General features: G+C 40.6%; 1 protein-coding gene across 7 annotated transcripts in view; it reads right to left on the reverse strand.

The window, feature by feature from the left end:
* Nucleotides 1–21,165, reverse strand: part of EML1 (EMAP like 1) — a 206,660-nt gene that overhangs the window by 85,874 nt on the left and 99,621 nt on the right. For all 7 annotated transcript variants that reach the window (XM_031667858.1, XM_031667856.1, XM_031667853.1 and 4 more), the window contains exon 2: nucleotides 6,594–6,776. In XM_031667858.1, the coding sequence (XP_031523718.1) occupies nucleotides 6,594–6,776 (183 nt within the window). The remainder of the gene's footprint in view (nucleotides 1–6,593; nucleotides 6,777–21,165) is intronic.

Below are 21,165 nucleotides of genomic sequence, written 5' to 3' on the forward strand. Positions count from 1 at the left end.
GGGGAAAAAGACATTAATGAACTGATTTCATAAAGTCATGTATTAACAACCGAAATGCTTATTGACTGATAAATGGATAAACAAAATGTTGCATCCAGTGGAATATTATTTGACAATGAAAAGGAATGATGTATGCTCGAACATGGGTGAACCTTGAAAACAATTATGCTAAGTGGGAGAAGACAGTGGCAAAAGACCACATATTGTATGATCTCATTTCCAGAAAACGTCCAAGGTGTCAAATCTACGGAGACATGATGTAGACTAGTGGTTGCCAGGGGCTGGGAGGAGGGAGCAACTGGAAACGACTGCTCATCGGTGAGGGGTTTCTTCTCGGGTGATAAAAATTTTCTAAAATTAGATAGTGGTGATGGTTTTACAACTTATACTAAAAATCAATGAATCATGCATTTTAAAAGGGTCAATTTTATGGTATGTGAATTATATTTCAATAAAACTGCTATAAAAAGTCATTCATGGACAATTAGGGAAATTTGCTGACTTGCTATTAAATATAAAGAAATTATTAGTTTTGAAGTGTAATAATGGTATTATTATAGACTTTATTTTTATTTTTGCTTTTTTTTTTTGAGACAGGGTCTTGCCCTGTTACCCAGGCTGAAGCGAGTTGTGTGACCTCAGCTCACTGCAGCCTCTACCTCCTGGGCTCAAGTGATCCTCCTGCCTCAGTCACCAGCATAGCTGGGGCTACAGGTTCACGCCATTACACAAGGTTAATTTCGGTATTTTTTGTAGAGATGGGGTTTCACCATGTTGCCCAGGCTAGTGTCTAACTCGTGGGCTCAAGTGATCCACCCACCTCAGCCTCCCAAAGTGCTGGGATTACAGGCGTGAGCCACCACACCCAGCCATTATGGACTTTAGAAAAGAGTTTATGTCTTAGAAATACATACTGACATATTTACAGATAAAATGATATAGTGTCTTAGATTTGCTTTAAAATAATCTAGTATGGGGTGAGGGGGTAGTAGGAGAGGGTCATAATGATAACTGACCACATATTGATAAATGAGAATGGCAGGTAAAAGATACTCTTCTTTCTACTTTCGTACACATTTGAGAACATTTTCATAATACACAATTTGAAACATCTTTTTTAATCTCTGAAAAACTACAAACACCTACTAAACCCTGTTCTATAAATCACTACAGAATACCCATCTATACTGGAGAGGGCAGCTAATGAGAGAAACAAAAGAAACTACAGTATGTTCTATCTAAAAGAGCAAGAGAGAAAAGATGTTTTTCTGTAAATTGCCAATTTGTAAGAAGAGAGTGCAGTAGACAAGAGAAAAAGCAAAAGTTATTTGCTCCTTAATTTTGGTTAACTAGGATACAGAACTAAGTTAATAATTCATTAATGCCATCGACTGCCAAGAGCTTAAAAATTTTAATTTGTCAGTTGCACCTACCTAATAAAACTTGTGAAGAGACCGTAACATAATATTTCACACAATGATGTGCTGAATATGATCTAATGTATTTGGCATACTTTGCAAATCAAATTAAACCTTGAAAAAGTTTTTCAAATTATATTCATGTTTTAAATATTTGGTTTAATGCGAATAATGCTAACTTATGGAATATTGCTAGAGGCATGCACAGCGAGGCAATGCAGATGGCAGAAAGAACATGTCAGCTGGGCCCTGGGGTCCAGTCCCAGATTTGGCCCTTGTGTAGCCTGACAAATCACTAAACCTCCCAGAGGCTTCATTCTCATCTATAAAATGGGCACAACGACACTTGCCTCACAGAAACGTGGAGGGGTAAAATGAGCTAATACATCCAAAATGTCTGCTGCAAAGTCCAGCCCGTGGTCAATCAATACCTGGTACCTATGAGTGAGTAGTATTCTGAATATCAGTGTTAAGTGCCAGTGTAGCACAGGCTTCTCACCGCTAAAAATCTGTAGTTGGCTTTTGACAGTGGTTGCAGAGGCTGTGTTCTGAGGCTAGAGGGTTTCGATGTCTTGGAATGGCAGGACTGACTTGCTTATTAACCTCTCCAACAGAAGCCTTCTGGTTATATTTAGTAATTCTCTGATCCATTAATTAATGAAGCCAATATTATTATAATTCTTTGATCTTCTAATTCATAGATCCACTATTGATATAACTGATTTTAAAAGTTGCAAAGGAATATTAAAGTATTTCATATTAAAGTACTTTAAAAGGGAAGCTGCCTAACTAGTTTGAACAGACAAGCAAAATTTCTTTCTTTTTTTTTTTTTGAGACGGAGTCTGGCTCTGTTGCCCAGGCTGGAGTGCAGTGGCCGGATCTCAGCTCACTGCAAGCCCCGCCTCCCGGGTTCACACCATTCTCCTGCCTCAGCCTCCCAAGTAGCTGGGAGTACAGGCGCCCGCCACCACGCCCGGCTAATTTTTTTTGTATTTTAGTAGAGACGGGGTTTCACCGTGTTAGCCAGAATGGTCTCGATCTCCTGACCTCGTGATCCACCCGTCTCAGCCTCCCAAAGTGCTGGGATTACAGGCTTGAGCCACCGCGCCCGGCCCAGACAAGCAAAATTTCAAATGGGAAATATGAGCTATTCACTGGGTAATGCATAATAAAATAGACGATCCCAGATACACGGCACAACTATATTTTCATCTACATTTTACATGTTAAAAATCCCTGCGCTAACATGAAAATCAGCTGTGTATGTGTATACAATGGATTGCTTGAACTCCAAACGACTCCCTGTCTTCTTGAAAACATGTGAGCGAACCCCTGGCCTCCTAACATTTGCCATGAACCCTGCTGTTGACCTCAGATTCAATGGAAAGAAAGAAGTGATTTTTTAGAACACAAATTCCTTCTGCTTATTAAGAAATACACACCACAGAACATTTAGAAACTAACTAAAAGTATTTAAAAATTCATAATCCTATTACTCAGGAAAAAACCCATGAATTACTTTTGCTATACAGTACTTCATTCCAGTCTTCTTTGCATAAGTTTTGTCTATTTAGTTGAAACGATACAGTATATACAGTTTTATAGCCTGCATTTGACTCTGTAATGCATAAGCATTTTCCCTCTTGTACCAGTAACACAAACATTTTTAAAGACCACACAGCATTTAATCATATGGAGGCACCATCATCTTCTGGCCATGCCCCTACTGCTTGCTGCTCCCTTATTGTTTCCCATCCAATTTTTCTCCATTGTGCACAGTGTTGCAATGAATTCCCTTATTCATCCATCATTTGTCTGTATTTACACTCACAACAGCAGTATCTAAGGGGTCTGTTCACTATATTCTGCTACCAGAGTATTGCCCCGCTCCAACCGCAACTCTGAAAAACTCTTAAAAAATATCAAAGGAAAAGGAGAAAACAGAGTCTGGGGAGCTCACAGAGACTGAGGAAATCCTAAGACCCAAGGCAGTCTTCTCAAGGGAAAGAAGACCTGGGTAACTGGGGCAAGCAGGCCAACCGCAGGGACAGGAGAACAAGTGACAGCTCCCTCTCTACAGAATACCTATCCACAGGCCCAGCACATTACAGTGGGCCACAACGTCTCCCCATTTCAGGGAGCCTTGACCTTAGTTGTTAGTGAATTATTTCCATGAACCTGCAGTTCTCATCATTATACTAATCAAGGCATATGAAGAATGATACAGTCAGTCAAAGCTTAGAGGTCATAACATTCTTCACAGAAGTGGAGTATTATTGTGGAAAGGAATCAGAATGATTATCTATGGCCCCACAGCTACTACTGAGGCCAGTGAGTGTTGACTGCAGCCTAAAAACTAGGCAGCGGCTGCGGCAGCAGAAAGACATGCATTCTTCCCACACAGGCTTTGAGCAGGACCCCCAGAGAGTACCCACCTGCTTCTTGGTGGCACAGCCATCCCCAGCACTGGGCAGACAGCAGAAGCTGTACACCCAAACCTCAACATACTGAGTCAGCCCTGAGCATTAAAAAACTAACCCTGGGGGAGAAAATCACTTGATATTTAAAAATAAGAATGCAGGTCAGATGCAGTGGCTCACACCTGTAATCTCAGCACTTTGGGAAGCCAAGGCAGGCGGATCACCTAAGGTCAAGAGTTCAAGACCAGCCTGGCCAACATGGTGAAACCCTGTGTCTACTAAAAATACAAAAAAATTAGCTGAGTGCTGTGGCGTGTGCCTGTAGTCCCAGCTACTCGGGAAGCTGAGGCTGGAGAATCGCTTGAACTCAGGAGGCGGAGGTTGCAGAGAACCAATATCACAACACTGCACTCCAGCTTGGGCAACAGAGCAAGAACCTGTCTCAGAAATAAAAATAAGAATGTCAAGTGTCCAGGCTACTTCAAGTCTACATGAGGATGGCAGGTCAAAATATTATGAAGTGATAATTGTGTGGCCACTTAAAACCAAAGGGGATTTGCCTAAAATCCATCTCGCCTAAAAGATGCCCCACTCCAACCACGACCACAGAGAGCCAGCTCTAAAGACAGACAGAGGTATGGGCACCAGTTCCCAAGTGCCCACATGGCAGCTCCCTCAAAGATGAGCACAGCCAGGGCAGCTGCTGCAGGCACACCCCTCCCACGGGCACGCCCCTCCTGCCCGTTTCCACTGTCCTCTAATTAGCTGCACAGAAAGTAGGGAGCCCAAGGTCCCTCCATTCAGGGATGCAGCCCACTCACCTGCTTTCTTGTGAATCGTTTTTTCCACTTCTTGGTGTGACCTTCTGGCAACTAAGCTTTGATTTACTTTCAGTTAGGAAAAGAATGTTTATAAAGAAATATCAGACGACTACGAAAAAATTTATTTTTCTGTGCAGTTATGAAATTCAAACGTCATTCTTAATCAAGAAAACAAAACTCTTGGGCACGCCCTGTTATTTTCCTCCCGTAGTTTTCTAAAAATAAGGAAGTTTCAGAAGTCTGAAGTTTTATATAAAGCAGCACCTTCAAATGTACCCTTTCAGACACAGCAGTCATCAGATTTATTTGTGGAAAGCTGGGTAGGTCAAGAATACTTAAAATAATGCGGTTTATATTTAAAATACCTGAATCACTTTGTAACTCAGAAGGAAAAAAGATTACTTAAAATGATTATTCAAAATGCAGACATCAGCCCAACAGGTGTAGCCATCTCACATGGAGCTGGTGATAACTACCTGGGACGACAAAGAAACTGATTTCTTTCCACAGATGTGTGGAAATGTAGCCAAGTACTTGAGAAAAAAACTCAAAGACGCAACCTTAGACAGTCCTCCCTCCTGACTCCAAGGAAAATACACATTAACTGTGAAATAATTTGTTAAATTGAAATAACAATGACAGGTAGTCCTTTTGTTGTTTTTGTTTTGAGATGGGGTCTTGCTCTGTCACCCAGCTGGAGTGCAGTGGTGCTCTCTGCAGCCTTGGCCTCCTGGGCTCAAGCAACCTCCTACCTCAGCCTCCTGAGTAGCTGGGACCACAGGCACTTGCCACCACACCCAGCTAATTTTTAAACCTTTTGTAGGGATGTGGTCTCACTATGTTGCCTAGACGGGTCTTGAACTCCTGGGCTCAAGTGATCCGACCGCCTCAGCCTTCCAAAGTGCTGGGATTACAGGCGTGTGCCACTGTGCCTAGCCAATGAAAGGTATTTTTAAAGGAACATCTAAATGTTGTAATCTCAAAAAACGTTTTTGCCAAAGGCATCTCACAGCCAAGACGAATTCTCTTTTCTACGGTTAGTCACGAGGAAGAGTGATTCTGGCTAAAGATGAACCATGCGCGAGTTCACGCAGACATGAGGGCGCCAGCTAGCAGGACAGAAATTGTCATGAGGCGTTTTAGTTCCAAAATTGTCTAATTGTCTAATTCCATTATCTTCTAAGAAGATAATGACAAAATTATTTAACACAAATATTGCTTCTTAATATCTCACTGCCAAGAGCCACGGGGACATGAAATGATGACTTAAATTTGCGAGAAATCTACTAGGGACAGAGCTCTGTAGCAAGTGATGTCCTTGCGGACAGCAGAGGGGATTCAAAAGGAACAGGGGGCTTTGCGTGGGAATGGCTTGCTCTGCAGCTAAAAGAGGGGAAAAGCTAGTGATAACACAGGATTCTGAGTTTCTGAAAGGAAGGCCCGCCACCTCTGCACCCCCAGCGCTTGGCTCAGAGCTTTGAATGTGGCATATGATTGAGTGCTGCTGTGCTGAACTGAATTATAGTATATGTTAAGTACATATAAAGAAATAAGAGTTTTCAAAAACAAGCTAGGTAGAACAACCTCCAAAAGTGGCCCAAAGGACCGTAGTTCTTTCTGCAAGCTCTCTCCATCCCAGAGAATCTTGATAAAAAACTGTTCTCAGTGGTTCATTTGGACTGTTCCTTGCTTGACTCAACAAGCATTTAATGATCACCTACAAATGTACATCACTGGGCTATACAATTCACCAACATCAAGCCCCAAAATACTATCATACTTCATGTGATTATGTTGACAGTGCTAAGATTGTTTTCTTGTTATTCTAAGTTTTGATTCTCTGTCAATATTAAAGAGCACAATGTGTTTGCTAGAGCAAGATTCTACCTTGAGACCAATTCTACTAAAGTTCCTGTGTCACTCAAATGCCCACCTTTGGTAGGTCCTTTCCTGTTAAGCACGGCCTGCTGTTCCTCAGTAATGTTCAGCCGCCGAACCACATCAGCTAGAGCTGATTTGAGCAGCTGGATGTCGTCTTCTTGCATCTGGACTCTCTGCTCCAGTGAAGCAATGCGGTCCGTCACCTCCATGCTACTTGCAGCAGAAGCGCTGTCATCTAAACCAAAGAAAGGATCAAGTGAGTTTCAAGTGTTCCCCGGAAATCAGATCGATAAACATACTCTATCTAGCACATTGTTTTAAGCCCATTCTTTTAACATAATAACACTTACGGACTAAAGATACTGCTCTTACGCAGAAATCATGTGAAATCTTTAGCTGTGTGTAACTACAGCTCTTCATTCTACAATGGTCTTTTCATTCTCTACATTCGCGCTCTTCATTTTAAAGTGTGGTTTTAATTGTCATTATACTTTTCTACATGCAGGCCAACTTGTTTTCAGCAATACTGCAGAACCTTAGCAGTGGGAAGTCTACTTCAACTTCCCACATATGGGAGAAACCCAGTCTGCATGGTCTTCTAGCTTCTGCTCCAACTATGTTAACTGACAGGTAGGTCATACAATCACAAGGCCACCCTATCCATTGGTCAAGACTCTGAAGGATAAAGCAATATGAGTTTGGCAAGGAACCTTACAATTATGGTAATCATATTTTCTGACATAGAATCATAATTCCCAACTCCTTATCAGGGTCTGTAAAGCTCTCCATGATCTTCTTGCCTCTCCAATCTCATTTGACATCATTCTTCCCTTCACTTACTGTGCTCTCCAACCAGAGAACCCAGGGAGCACTTTGGGAGGCTGAGGTGGGCAAGCTGCTTGAGCTCAAGAGTTTGATATCAGTCTAGGCAACATGACAAAACTCTGCCTCTTCAAAATACCAAAAAAAAAAAAAAAAAAAAATTAGCCAGGTATGGTGGTTATGTACCTGTAGTACCAGCTACTCAGGAGGCTGAGGTGGGACAGTTTCTTGGGGCCCAAGAGGTCAAGGCTGCAGTGAGCTGAGATTGCGCCACTGCACTCCAGCCTGGGTGACACAGCAAGACCCTGGGTGACAGGGCTGCCCAGGCCAGAGTGCAGTGGCGCAAAAACAAAACAAATGGCCAAAATAGCGCAAATTTAATGAACCAAAATATACAATTACAGGCCAGGTGCAGTGGCTCATGTCTGTAATCCCAACACTTTGGGAGACCAAGGCAAATGGATCACCTGAGGTCAGGTGTTCAAGACCAGTCTGGCCAACATGGTGAAACCCCATCTCTACTAAAAATTCAAAAATTAGCTGGGTATGGTGTTGCGCGCCTATAGTACCAGCTACTTGGGAGGCTCAGGTGGGAGTCTCATCACTTGAACCAATGAGCCAAGACTGCACCACTGCACTCCAGCCTGGGCAACAGAGCAAGACTCTGTCTCAAAAAAAAAAAAAAATATATATATATATATACACACACACACACACACACACACATACACACACACACAATTACAAAATACTAATCAAAGACGAAGCAAAATAAATGCAAAACAGCCCACCTCAAGGCACATTATAGTCAAACTGTTGAAAACCAAAGATAAAGAACAAACACCAAAAGCAGCAAGAGAAAAATGACATATTAAATACAAGAGAACTGCAGTCTGATTAACAGCTGACTTATCATAAACTACGGAGACCAGAAGAGAGCGGAACTACATCTTTAAAGTACGGGGTAAGAAAAAACTAAATCCAGAATTTTACATCCAGCAAAATATCTTCCAAGAAAGCAAGTAAAATAAAGACATTTTCAGAGGAACAAAACCAGAAAGAATTAATCACCAAAAGACCTGCACTGCAAGAAATGCTAATAAAAGTTCTTTAGGCTAAAGAGAAATTGTATAAGATACAAACTCAGACCCTAAGAAAAAAATGAAGAGCACTGGAAATGATAAATACCTGAATCAGTTCAAAGACTCATTTTTTTTCCTTTTTCCATTTTCCTTTTATGTTATCATGAAACCTTAAAATTTTTTTTTTTTTTTTGACAGGGTCTTACTCCATTGCCCAGGCTTGAGTACAGTGGTGTGATCACAGTCACTGCAGCCTCCATCTCCTAGGCTCAGGTGATCCTCCCACCTCAGCCTTTTGAGGATCTGGGACTACAGGCACACCCCACCATAACTGGCTAATTTAAAAATTTTTTATAGAGTCAGGGTCTCACTGTGTTGCCCAGGCTGGTCTTGAACCCCCGGTCTCAAGTGATCCTGCTTCGTCCCCCCAAAGTGCTGGGATTACAGGTGTTAGCCACTGCACCCAGCCTTGAACCTTCAAACTTCTAAAGACAGAAATTAAAATATTGTCTTATAGGGTTTATAATGTATTTTTATGTAATACATATGAGTACCATAACATAAAAGATGGGGTAAATATGGATCTACAAGTTGCAAGATTTCAATATTTTATATGAAGTATACAACATTATATGTGGTTTTTACTGATTTCAATTGACAAAAATTGTATATATTGTATATAACATGTTTTAAAATACACACATACATTGTGGAATGGCTAAATTGAGCTAACACATGTACTACCTCACATACTTATTTTTGTGGTGAGAACACTTAAAATCTACTCTCTTAGCAGTTCTCAAGAATACATACATGTTATTAACTATAGTCATAATGTTGTACAATAGATCTCATGTAAGTAGTTATTATTAACTGTAAGGGGTTAGTATTAACCGTAGTGGAAAAGTCACAGATGTTTATTGCAATCCCTCATAAATGACTAAAGAATAATGCAAAGGAGTGTAGCTAAAAAGCCAACAGAAAATTTAAAATGAAATTCTATATTCAAATAATTCAAAAGAAGGAAGGAAAAGAGTAACAGAGATACAAAAAAAGAAAGACAAGTAAAAAATAAAATGCTAAACCCAAGCCTAGTATAGCAATAATTATATTACATGTTACATTAAACCAGTAATTTCATTAAACATACCAATTAAAAGGCAGAAGTCAGAATACATTTTTTTTTTTAAAAAAAGCAAAACCCAACTATATGCTCTCTACAAGAGATACACTTTATTTTACTTTTTAAAAATCTTTTTAAATTTATTATTGTTATACTTTACATTCTAGGGTACATGTGCACAATGTGCAGGTTTGCTACATATGTATACATGTGCCATGTTCGTGTGCTGCACCCATCAACTTGTCATTTACATTAGGTATATCTCTCAATTCCATCCCTCCCCCCTCCTCCCACCCCATGACAGGCCCCGGTGTGTGATGCTCCCCACCCTGTGTCCAAGTGTTCTCATTGCTCAGTTCCCACCTATGAGTAAGAACATGCAGTGTTTGATTTTCTGTCTTTGCAATGGTTTGCTCAGAATGATGGTTTCTAGCTTCATCTATGTCCCCACAAAGGACAGGAACTCATCCTTTTTTATAGCTGCATAGTATTCCACAGTGTGTATTTGCCACATTTTCTTAATCCAGTCTATTGCTGATGGACATCTGGGGTGGTCTGAAGTCTTTGCTATTGTGAATAGTGCCACAATAAACATACGTGTGCATGTGTCTTTAATAGCAGCATGATTTATAATCCTTTGGGTATATACCCAGTAATGGGATGGCTGGGTCAAATGGTATTTCTAGTTCTAGATCCTTGAGGAATTGCCACACTGTCTTCCACAATGGTTGAACTAGTTTACAGTCCCAGTGTAAAGGTGTTCCTATTTCTCCACATCCTCTCCAGCACCTGTTGTTTCCTAACTTTTTAATGATTGCCATTCTAACTGGTGTGAGATGGTATCTCATTGTGGTTTTGATTTGCATTAAGAGATACATTTTAAATACAAAGATACAGATAGGTTGAAAGTATATGAATGGAAAAAATATATACCATGGAAACAATAAGCATAAAAAGGCTGGATATAATATCAGATAAAATAGATGTCAAATAAAATGTATTACCAGAAATAAAAAGGGTCATTTCATAATGAAAAAAGAGTCAATTATCAGAAAAACACAATAATCATAAACATATGTGCCTAATAGAGCTTTAAAATATATGAAGCAAAACTGACAGAATTAAAATTGGAAACAGACAATTCTATAATTTTTCCCAAAGATTTTAATGTCCCTCTCTCAGCAACTGATAGAACAACTAATTTAAAAAATCAGTAAAAGCTTGGGCAGCATAGCAAGATCTCATCTCTATAAAAAATTTAAGGCCGGGCACGGCTGCTCAAGCCTGCAATCCCAGCACTTTGGGAGGCTGAGGTGGGCGGATGATGAGGTCAGGAGATTGAGACCATCCTGGCTAACACGGTGAAACCCTGTCTCTACCAAAACTACAAAAAATTAGCCAGGCATGGTGGTGGGCGCCTGTAGTCCCAGCTACTCGGGAGGCTGAGGCAGGAGAATGGCGTGAACCTGGGAGGCGGAGCTTGCAGTGAGCCGAGATTGCGCCACTGCACTCCAGCCTGGGCCACAGAGCAAGACTCTGTCTCCAAAAAAAAAAAAAAAAAATTTAAAAACTAGCTGGGTGTGGTGGCACATGCCTGTAGTCCCAGCTACTTGGGAGGCTTAGATGGGAGGATCATTGAGCCCAGGAGATCAAGGCTACAGTGAACTATGATCATGCCACTGCACTCTAGCCTTGAAAACAGAATGAGATTCTATCTTAAAACAAACAAACAGGCCAGGTGCGGTGGCTCACGCCTGTAATCCCAGCACTTTGGGAGGCTGAGATGGGTGGATCACGAGGTCAGGAGATCGAGACCATCCTGGCTAACATGGTGAAACCCCGTCTCTACTAAAAATACAAAAATTAGCCAGGCGCGGTGGCGGGCACCTGTAGTCCCAGCTACATGGGAGGCTGAGGCAGGAGAATGGCGTGAACCTGGGAGGCGGAGCTTGCAGTGAGTGGAGATCGCGTCACTGCACTCCAGCCTGGGTGACAGAGCAAGACTCCATCTCAAAAACAAAACAAAACAAAACAAAAAAACAAAAAACCAGTACAGACACAGAATGTTTGAACAACACTATAAACCATGTTGACTTAATTGATAGGTAGAGAAAACTGTAGCTAACTATGGCACTGCATATGGTACATTTTCAGGACACATCATATTCTGGGTCATTAAACAGATCCGGATAAATTTAAAGATTGAAAGAATATGTTCTCTGACTACAATGATATTGTTAGAAATCAACTACAAATATTTGGAAATGAAGCAATATATTTCTAAATAATCATTGGATCAAAGAAGATTTCAGGAAAATTAGAAAATATTTTAATCAAATGATAATGAAAATGCAAGATAGCAAAATACATGGAATGCAGCTAAAGCAGGGCTTTGAGGAAAACTGATAGCTTTAAAACCACTGTTTTAGAAAAGGAGAATCTTGGTATCTGAAAAGGTCAACAAAATGTAAGCTCTATAAAGCAGGAATCTTTTCTGTTGGTTCACTACTCTGCCCCCAACCTAACACACAGTGGGAACTAAATAAATATTTGGTAAATTAATGAATAATCAGGTAAATGAGTGTCTCTTTTGAAGCATGCATTAAATTAGTTGTTAGGGATAAAAGATGATTGGCTCACACAGCTATCCTTAAGAAGCTCTCTGTCTAATGGAGAAGACACATGCCTACAAATTCCTAAAATAATTTGATAAGTTATATAAATATACAAAGTGATAAGTGAACAAAGAAAATATTAGTTGTATTTGGAAAAATGGGATCAAGCAGGGGTTGGCCTTGAAGAATAAAAATATTCACCAGGGCCAGGTGTGGTGGCTCATGCCTGTAATCCCAGCACTTTAGGAGGCCAAGGCAGATGGATCACCTGAGGTCAGCAGTTTAAGACCAGTCTGGCCAACAAGGCAAAACCCCATCTCTACTAAAAATATAAAAATTAGCAAGGCGTGGTGGCACACACCTGTAGTCCCAGCTACTCAGGAGGCTAAGGCAGGAGAATCGCTTGAACCTGGGAGGCAGAGGTTGCAGTGAGCCGAGATCGTGCCATTGCACTCCAGCCTGGGTGACAGAGCAAGACTCTGTATCATAAAAAAAAAAAATCACCAGGTGAAAAAGAATGGCATTCCAAGCAAAGGAAATAAACAATTTAAACAAAAATGCAGAAATATGAAAACATATGGAATAGTCAGATAATAGTAAGTGGCCTCTGACATTGAAATCTGTCACCTTGTAACTTCTGCTTCCTGGATAAATAATTCTGTTTTGCCCTTAAATTCAGACTTTGTCAATTTTCTAAGTAACAGATAATTGTTTCACACATAGAAATAGTTTTCAAGTGTGTCTATGGCACTTCTGAGAGAGAATAACAGATATCTATTAACCAAGAGAGCCACTAAGCTCTTACAAAAAAATAATGTGTAGGTCTTTTTAAAACTATGTCTTAAGCATACCTCTTTAAAGAAATAAAACTATAAAGCAAGAACAACTTGTAAATATCCTTTTCTCATGCTCCTCCTCTCCTAGATCTAAATATACTATTCTTTATGCTCCCAATGTAGGATCCATACTGCTTGTTAGGAGTACTGGTGGGGATGTGTGCGTGTCCTCTTTTTCTGTTTCTCTCTGTTGAATGAGAAATATAAAGAACTCTACAAACTCAGCAGTGAGAAAACAGCCCAATTTTAAAAATAGGCAAAGGGAAAAAATGGGCAAAAGACTTAAATAGGCCACCAAAGAGGTTATACAGGTAACAAGCAGGCGCAGGAAAAGACGTTCAACATCATTAGTCATGATGGAAATGCAAATTAAAACTACAATGAGATATCCCTACACATCTATTAGGATGGTTAAAAGTAAAAATGCTGACAAAACCAAGTGCAGTGAGAATATGGAGCAAATGAAACACACTCTCCCCGACTGCTGGTGGGCACATAAAGTGACATGGCCACCCTGGAAAACAGTTTAGCAGTTTCTTATAAACACACATTTCCCATATGACCTAGCAATTCTGAAGTATTTGCTCTAGAAAAATAAACACATATTCATACAAAAACCGGTACGCCAATGTTTACGGTGGCTCTCTTCAGACTTGATAGAAACTAGAGACAACTCGAAGGCCCTTCGACTGATGAACGGAGAAACTGTGGTGCACTCATACAATGGAATATACTCAGTAATAAAATGGGATGAATGACTGATACACAAAACAACTCGCGTGGGTCTCAAAGGCATTATACTGAATGAAGACAGCCCATCTCAAAATATCTGTTATGTGCTGTATTATTCCATCTATATTACATTCTCCAAAGTCAAAACTGTAATGAAGGAGAATGGATCAGCGGTCGCCAAATGTTGGGTTGGGGACACTGCAAAAGGGAATTTTGGAGGTAATTGGAATGTTCTATATCCTTAGTGGTGGTTGATACATTAAACTATACTGTGTTAAAATACATAGAATTATCTCAAAAATGACAGTTTTTATTGAATGTTAACATATAAAATAAAGTAATTTTATGAGTTCAAGTAAGATAAGGTCCACCTATTGGTTTTGCCAATTTAGAAGTTAATTTTGCTTGTTGAGATTGGTTGCTATTATACTATGAGAGCTCAGCAGAGAAATAAAACTAAGTACTTGTTGCTCAAGGGAAAGAGACTGTCCTCAAGTGCTATATAAATTCTTGTGAATGGACAGTAGTTCTGTGGAATTTCTTCATTTGTCCTTTGACTTTGGATAGGAGGGAAAGAAAATCTCACTTCATAATGTCAAGCCACTGGGAGAGAGAAGTGGGGAAGATAAGAAGGTATTTTATATCTGTCTTCCCTCTGAGGAGTAATTAAACAGCTCTGTGAAATCCTCTAACATGTGAATGAAAGAAGGCAGGGTCAGGTTCAGTGTAACAACCATTGCGTAGAACGCTGGGTCAACACACGCCTACCTGGGAAGGTCTCTGGCCTCAGGAGGAAGGCAGGGAGAGTTCTACTAAGGTAGGAGAAGACATTCCAGAGCTAAGTCAGTGTTGACAGCGCTAGCAGAAGAGGCATAGACTTTAGTCTTTAAGAGCATGGACTATGGAGTCAAGCTACCTGGGTTCAAATCCCAGCTCTGCTACTTACTAGCTACATGACCTAGGACAAATTACCTAATCTCTATCTGCCTCTATGTATATAACAGAGACAACAAGAGTATTTCACAGGGTTATTATAATATTAAATGAGTGGACATATGTAGAGTACTTAGAATACATTTTAGCATATAGTATATGTATAAATAAATGTAAGCTGTGATTAAGGTATTGTCATTATTGTTGTTGTTGTTGTTGTTGTTTCCAATAAAAATTACCAAAATAAATCCAAGTTTAACAAAATTCCTATGTGCTGTCTCAACAGTTATGCAAATTGGCACTGAATAATTAATTAGAAATTAGTGTTTAATTAATATTTGCTTTTTAAGTCATGAAAGAATCTGTACATAGAATCACGCATTTATGTTTTTCTTTAGCGACAGTGTCTCACTCTGTTGCCCAGGCTGGAGTGCAGTGGTGCGATTATAGCTCACTAGAGCCTTGACCTGGGCTCAAACAATCCTCCTATCTCAGCCTGCTGAGTAGCTGGAACTACAGATGCACACCGCCACATCTAGGTAATTTTAAACTTTTTATAGAGATGGGGTCTCATTATGTTGCACAGGCTGGTCTTGAACTCCTAGTTTCAAGCGATTATCCTGCCTCAGCCTCTCAAAGTGCTGGGGTTACACAGGCATGAGCCACCACACCCGGCGGTGTGGTGAACTGTGCGTTTCTGTGACATTTTGGGGTTGTTCGTGTAGACAGCAGCTTCTAGAGAAGGCACACACTCTCACTGCTGGGACTCAAGCACATTTACTGTGGCTGCCAGCACAGGACTGAGGAGGAAAACGGTGGTCTCTGGAGTATAACCTTGCATTTTCAAATTGGTATTATAAAACAACATGCAGAGTAAGACAAGACTGGCCTGCTCCCTCTACTCAAAAACTGTAGCATCACTGTGGTCTCAGTGGCTTTAATGAAACTGCATAAATCAGAATATTTAAATTATATTGCTGAATTTATACAGGAAAAAGTTTAATTTTAATATTTTAATAAAAACCCCCGCCACCTCAATATTTGCCTTCAGATACAAATGGTTAAAAAGTGAAACATCAGATCTGCTTAGGAGAGCCCTCATTTGTGAGATTTGCTGGAAGTTTTCCCCATGACATAATCCTAGTGCTGTTCAGATCCTGCCAAAATCACTGCTTTAACCTGTAATGGATTTTCTTCCTTCTGTTTCTGCAGGTAATTAATCTGAAGAATATGACTGGGAGACTTCTTGGCAGCAGCCTTGGCTGTCTGAGGTTCTTAACCTTCTTGTGTACAGAAAAGACCAGTGTTGTTCAAATGACTTTACACTTCAATTAAGCTGGGGGAAAAACTGATTAGCATAATGAAAAACAAAGCCTAAAGCTTGCTTTAACCAACACAAACCATTTGAACCTCCAAACATTTCACAGGATTCCGTAGCACAAGATGTGAAATTTCATCTGAATTTCATCAAAGAAAACCTCAGGTTGGGAATGCAGCACCAATAAAACCTTAACAACTTATTTATTTTAAAGTCATTTTTGTTCCTATACCTCTCAAATCTATCTGTGGAGGTCATTAAAACAGTGTCAATAATTGAGCTTCAGCTTTTTTTCCCCCAAGTTTTTACATTCTTGTCTATTATCACTTTATAGTGTTAGAGGGAGGTTTGAAGAAGACAATATTCTCTAAACTTTTACCTCTTGGGTTTTCTAAAACTTCTGTGTGAACTGGAGCTCCGGTTGGGCTGGGCACCTGCTCCTTTCCCGATCTGTTTACATATGGCAGTGTGTAACTGTGTCTGTGGGGCAGTGTCCCTATCTAAGTTGCAGGGAGCGATCTCCCAGGTTGCGATCCCGTGGCACACGCTGGCTCTTTGGGCACAGGGTAGACAAGATTCAATCGGAGGGAAAACTGAACCTCCAGTGGTGCAAGGCATTGATGCAGATGTCTTAGCTGGCCAACCACTCTGAAAGCCACTCTGTAGCCTCTGCCAACAGCCCTTCTCAGGGCTACATGTTCCAACTTCGTGGCATTTTGTCAAGGGCCAAACACTGTTGAGACTAGCCTCAACAGTGGGCTAGTAACTAAGGGTTACCGATACTGCCCTGTCCGAGTCCTGGGGCTTTAGAGGCACAACAAAGAGAGCACTGATTTGGGATTCAAATTGAGCAGTAGCCAATTCCTAGATCTGTCCCCTATTAGCTATGTGACCTAATACCACCTGCCTTCTGACGTTCCTGCGAAGATGAATGTTAACGTGTATGAAACTTCTAATACTCTGATGGCATACAGACACTCAACACAAATGGTACTTTAGCCTTACTAGAATCCATTGTTATGAATATTCCTGTTTTGTTTATGAGAGCAAAAAGCAAACATCGATCTTCAGTGAAATCAATGATTAACAATAATTATTGAACAAATTCTGCAAATACTGTGCAGTTTTCTCTCTGCAGCACCTCTGGCCAAGTTGAGAAAATGTGATGTTAGCCTTAAGATAAGGCATGGTTTGGCTGGGTGCGGTGGCTCACGCCTGTAATCCCAGCACTTTGGGAGGCCGAGGCGGGAGGATCACGAGGTCAGGAGATCGAGACCATCCTGGCTAACACGGTGAAACCCCGTCTCTACTAAAAATACAAAAAATTAGCTGGGTGTGGTGGCGGGCGCCTGTAGTTCCAGCTACTCGAGAGGCTGAGGCAGGAGAATGGCGTGAACCCGGGAGGCGGAGCTTGCAGTGAGCCGAGATCGCGCCACTGCACTCCAGCCTGGGCGACAAAGAGAGACTCTGTCTCAAAAAAAAAAAAACAAGATACGGCATGGTTTGATGCCACATGAGCCCTCTCACTTGGCAGCATATGACCAGAGGCAAAAGGACAGGCCAAGTGTTACCTCCTACAGCCTCCAGCTCCAATTTGACTCTCATGAGAACCCAGTCAAGCACCAGCTTCTTTCTGAGTTTCAAGGGATGCCACGGGTCTGGACAGCCCCTATATCACCCCCAGTTTCAGAAGCAAAAAGAAGACCTTGTAGCTCTGCTTTTACCATAGGTCCTCATGTAGCTATTTATGGATCTGACTTTGAAGTTTAATTACTTTTTTTCTTACTGTAAAAAGCAGAACAAAAGGGTCTCCGGTAACATGATGTGTATTATTCTATTAAAAGGTGAGAGAAGCGTGCTTTTTTCTCCATTCATGTGATTATCTCACTATCTAGGGTTAAAAACAAGCTCGATTCTGCAAATCTTCCGGTAATACTAAGACATTGTTATCTGAGTGATATTCCCGGAGGTTAAAGGGGCCTAGTAGTTTTAAAAGGTTAACTTAGAATCTGTTCCCTTTATCTTGAGATGGTCTTACTTTCTTTTCTTTAATTATTTAAAATAACGATAGCACCAAAACAACAACAGCCATCCTTGATTCACCAGCCGCTGTGTATCGGGGTCTAAGCTTTGCAGCGCAGTGTCCCCACGCCCAGTGTCCCCATGCCACACAGTGCCCTCCCACGGAGGTGCCATCCTCATGCCACAGGTGAAGTAGGAGAACCTGAGTTTCTGGTCCACCTTGCCTAAGGTTGCACGGCTAGAATGTGGCCAGCCGAGGGTAAGCTGTGAGTCTAAGCTCTTTTCACCATATGAGTTCTCCATCCAAATGACAGGTATTAATTTCAGTGAGATTTTTATGGTACTAAGTAAAATACACACAGAATTTTTACATCATTTTGCCTTTTCCAAAATATTATACAAATGCTATTTAGAAAAAAAATCTTATCAGATTTAGTAGTTTAAAACCAATCATTTAAACAATAACAAATAACTCTTTGCTCAATAATTTGCAGAGAAACATCTCACATAAAGCAGACTTTCCATATTATACGTTGTTCACAGAATAGTTATACTCTATTGTCATATTCGGAGTCATTCTATTAGTATCCAATAGCAAAAGAAACATACAGGCAATCAGTACAGAGAAGCAATTAACTGTCATTGCTCTTGTCACCTGCAGGCCTGGATTTCGGCCTTGCTGTCAGATTCGCAGCCCTGTGTTCCACTCCCGGCTAGGCTCCAGCTTTATTTCTGTTCTCAGACTCCCAGTTCTCCTTGGATCATCTGGGTCAGTTAGGAACCCTGCGTCCTGCTCACCCCCAAGCTGGACCTGCCACGAGAGCTCTGGCTCTGACATTCATCATTTCATAGAAAATGACAAGCATCGATCCCATCTCAAAATAAACCTGTCTCAAATGAAGCTCATGAACTAATGTTCACATAATTGAATCTTAAAGAGTTCTACAACAGCCCTTGCCTGATATAAAAATGTTGTCATCGAACATTGATTAAAAGAACTTCAGCAGAGCCTCTTGAACCTGGAAAGAAATGGTATAAAGATCTTTTACAAGCCTTAGGTTGGATAATGGTGGTGATGGAGATTAGAAAAAATACTCAAGATCACCCTAAGAGGCAACATGTGACTGTGTTTACCTTGGATGACATGGAGTTTAAAGGAAACAAACTTTCAGTTTAATTCAGTACAATGATATTCAGCATCCTTCTGGGGCAGACCTAGTGCTGGGCAATGCAGTTAACCCTGCGATCTTCCCAATCCAAGGGCACTCAATCTAGCAAGAAGAGATTGGCCAATAAATAACCATAATAGAAATGTAGGAACACAGACGAGAGATCAAATCAACAGCCCCCACCCTGCCCCAAATGTTACATCCCAGAATCACAAGCTTGCCAAAAAGCAGTATGAGGACTAGACAGATAAAGATCAAAACACAGGTGAGTACAGAACATAACTTTAGGCCAGTTACTAGGTTTCAATTAACGAACTGTAATTGAAAACAAAAGAGGAAAAATAAGAACAATCATCTGTAGAAAGACTGGCCATGAAATTCTCTAGTTGAGTATTTAGGGAATTTATTAATTACCTTATCTTGACCTATCCTGGACTCATTCCATTTTGCCTAACCACAGTTATCAAGTCAACAAGGACTTCCCGTGGAGCCCTGGAGACTTTGAAATCTTTGGAATGTTTACTAAATGCTACAAACATGCATGCACACACGCGCACACATGCACTCCCCAACCTGTGCAGAAATGCTCTTGTTTCTGTCAGAAACTAAAAGACCTGGGCACTTTTAAGATTGTTGATATCTTTCCCCTACTCCACTTTATAGTTTTAAAGCAAACAAGAGATCCTGCAGCTGAGCAGAAAATAAATTCCTGATAATGTGTAATGCACTATGCTTTAACACTTGGCCTTTTGCTATGAAGTGCAGTAGCTGCACCTCACCAAGGGCAAGAGTGGCTCACCCAGGCTCTGGGACAGCTTGGATGGGAGAAAGAAGAAAAAAAATTACAGCTTTTTAACAATGATCCTGGCAAGGCACACGAGGTTGCCAAATCTTAACCATGAAAGGAAAGATTAAAATTATGCAGATGGGGAAGGGGAGAGAAGACAAAATAATGAGCATTAGAGTGAAACGTGAAAAAGATCTAAAACTGTCAGTCTAAATTTTATTTTACATGGAGAATATTGCAACTTTCACTTGTTACATCTGTCATACATTCTAGATAAGATATCCTCACTTTATAAGCTGACTTAACAAGAGGTATCTAAAAAGGTAGCTTCAATGATTTTTCATTTTATACCATGGTTTCAAAGTCTTTCGGCAAAAAGAATAAAATAAAAGCTATTATTATCTAAATTTTTTCTACTAACTTAGTACAATTTTTTTTCTATTTAAAGTACTATATGGTTACATCATCCAAAAAATTAGTTGTCTTCCTGACTTAATAATTTGATTAGTTTCGACAATATTCCCCTGCATAAGAGCCTGTCCTTTAATAGTTGAGATAAAAATTACAAAAGCACAGTGTAGCCGGGCATGGTGGCTTATGCCTGTAATACCAGCACTTTGGAAGGTTGAGGTGGGAGGACTGCTTCAGCCCAGGAGTTCAAGACCAGCCAGGGCAACATAGTGAGACCCTGTCTCTACAAAAAATTTTAAAAGTTAGCCAGGCATGATGGTTCATGCCTGTAGTCCCAGCGACTTGGGAGGCTGAGGCGGGAGGATTGCTTGAGCTGGGGAGGTTGAGGCTGCAGTGAGCTGTGATTGCACCACTGCTCTCCAGCCTGGGCGACAGAGTGAGCCTCTCTCAAAAACAATAAAACAACAACAAAACAAAAAGTACAGTTCAAATGGTTTAAAATCACCAATGGGGCCAAAGCCAGATACCTAGTTTTCCAAGAAAAACCTTTCTAAAACAGGGTGGTGGTACTGCTTCAGGACAAAACAATAGATATGTTGGGCTATGGAAGATATTAAAATACCCAGGTTTTTATTGTAGAACTTGTCTTTTAGGTTCCTATCAAAAGGTGGAGCTACAACGGTTTAAGGTTAGAATCTACAGGAAAGTTTGAGTTCTAACCTTCCATCCACATTCCTTGTTACTGGAAAACATTTTTTTTAATCCTTTTTGACA

The sequence above is a fragment of the Papio anubis genome, chromosome 7, assembly GCF_008728515.1.
Source record: "Papio anubis isolate 15944 chromosome 7, Panubis1.0, whole genome shotgun sequence".
NCBI lineage: Eukaryota > Metazoa > Chordata > Mammalia > Primates > Cercopithecidae > Papio > Papio anubis.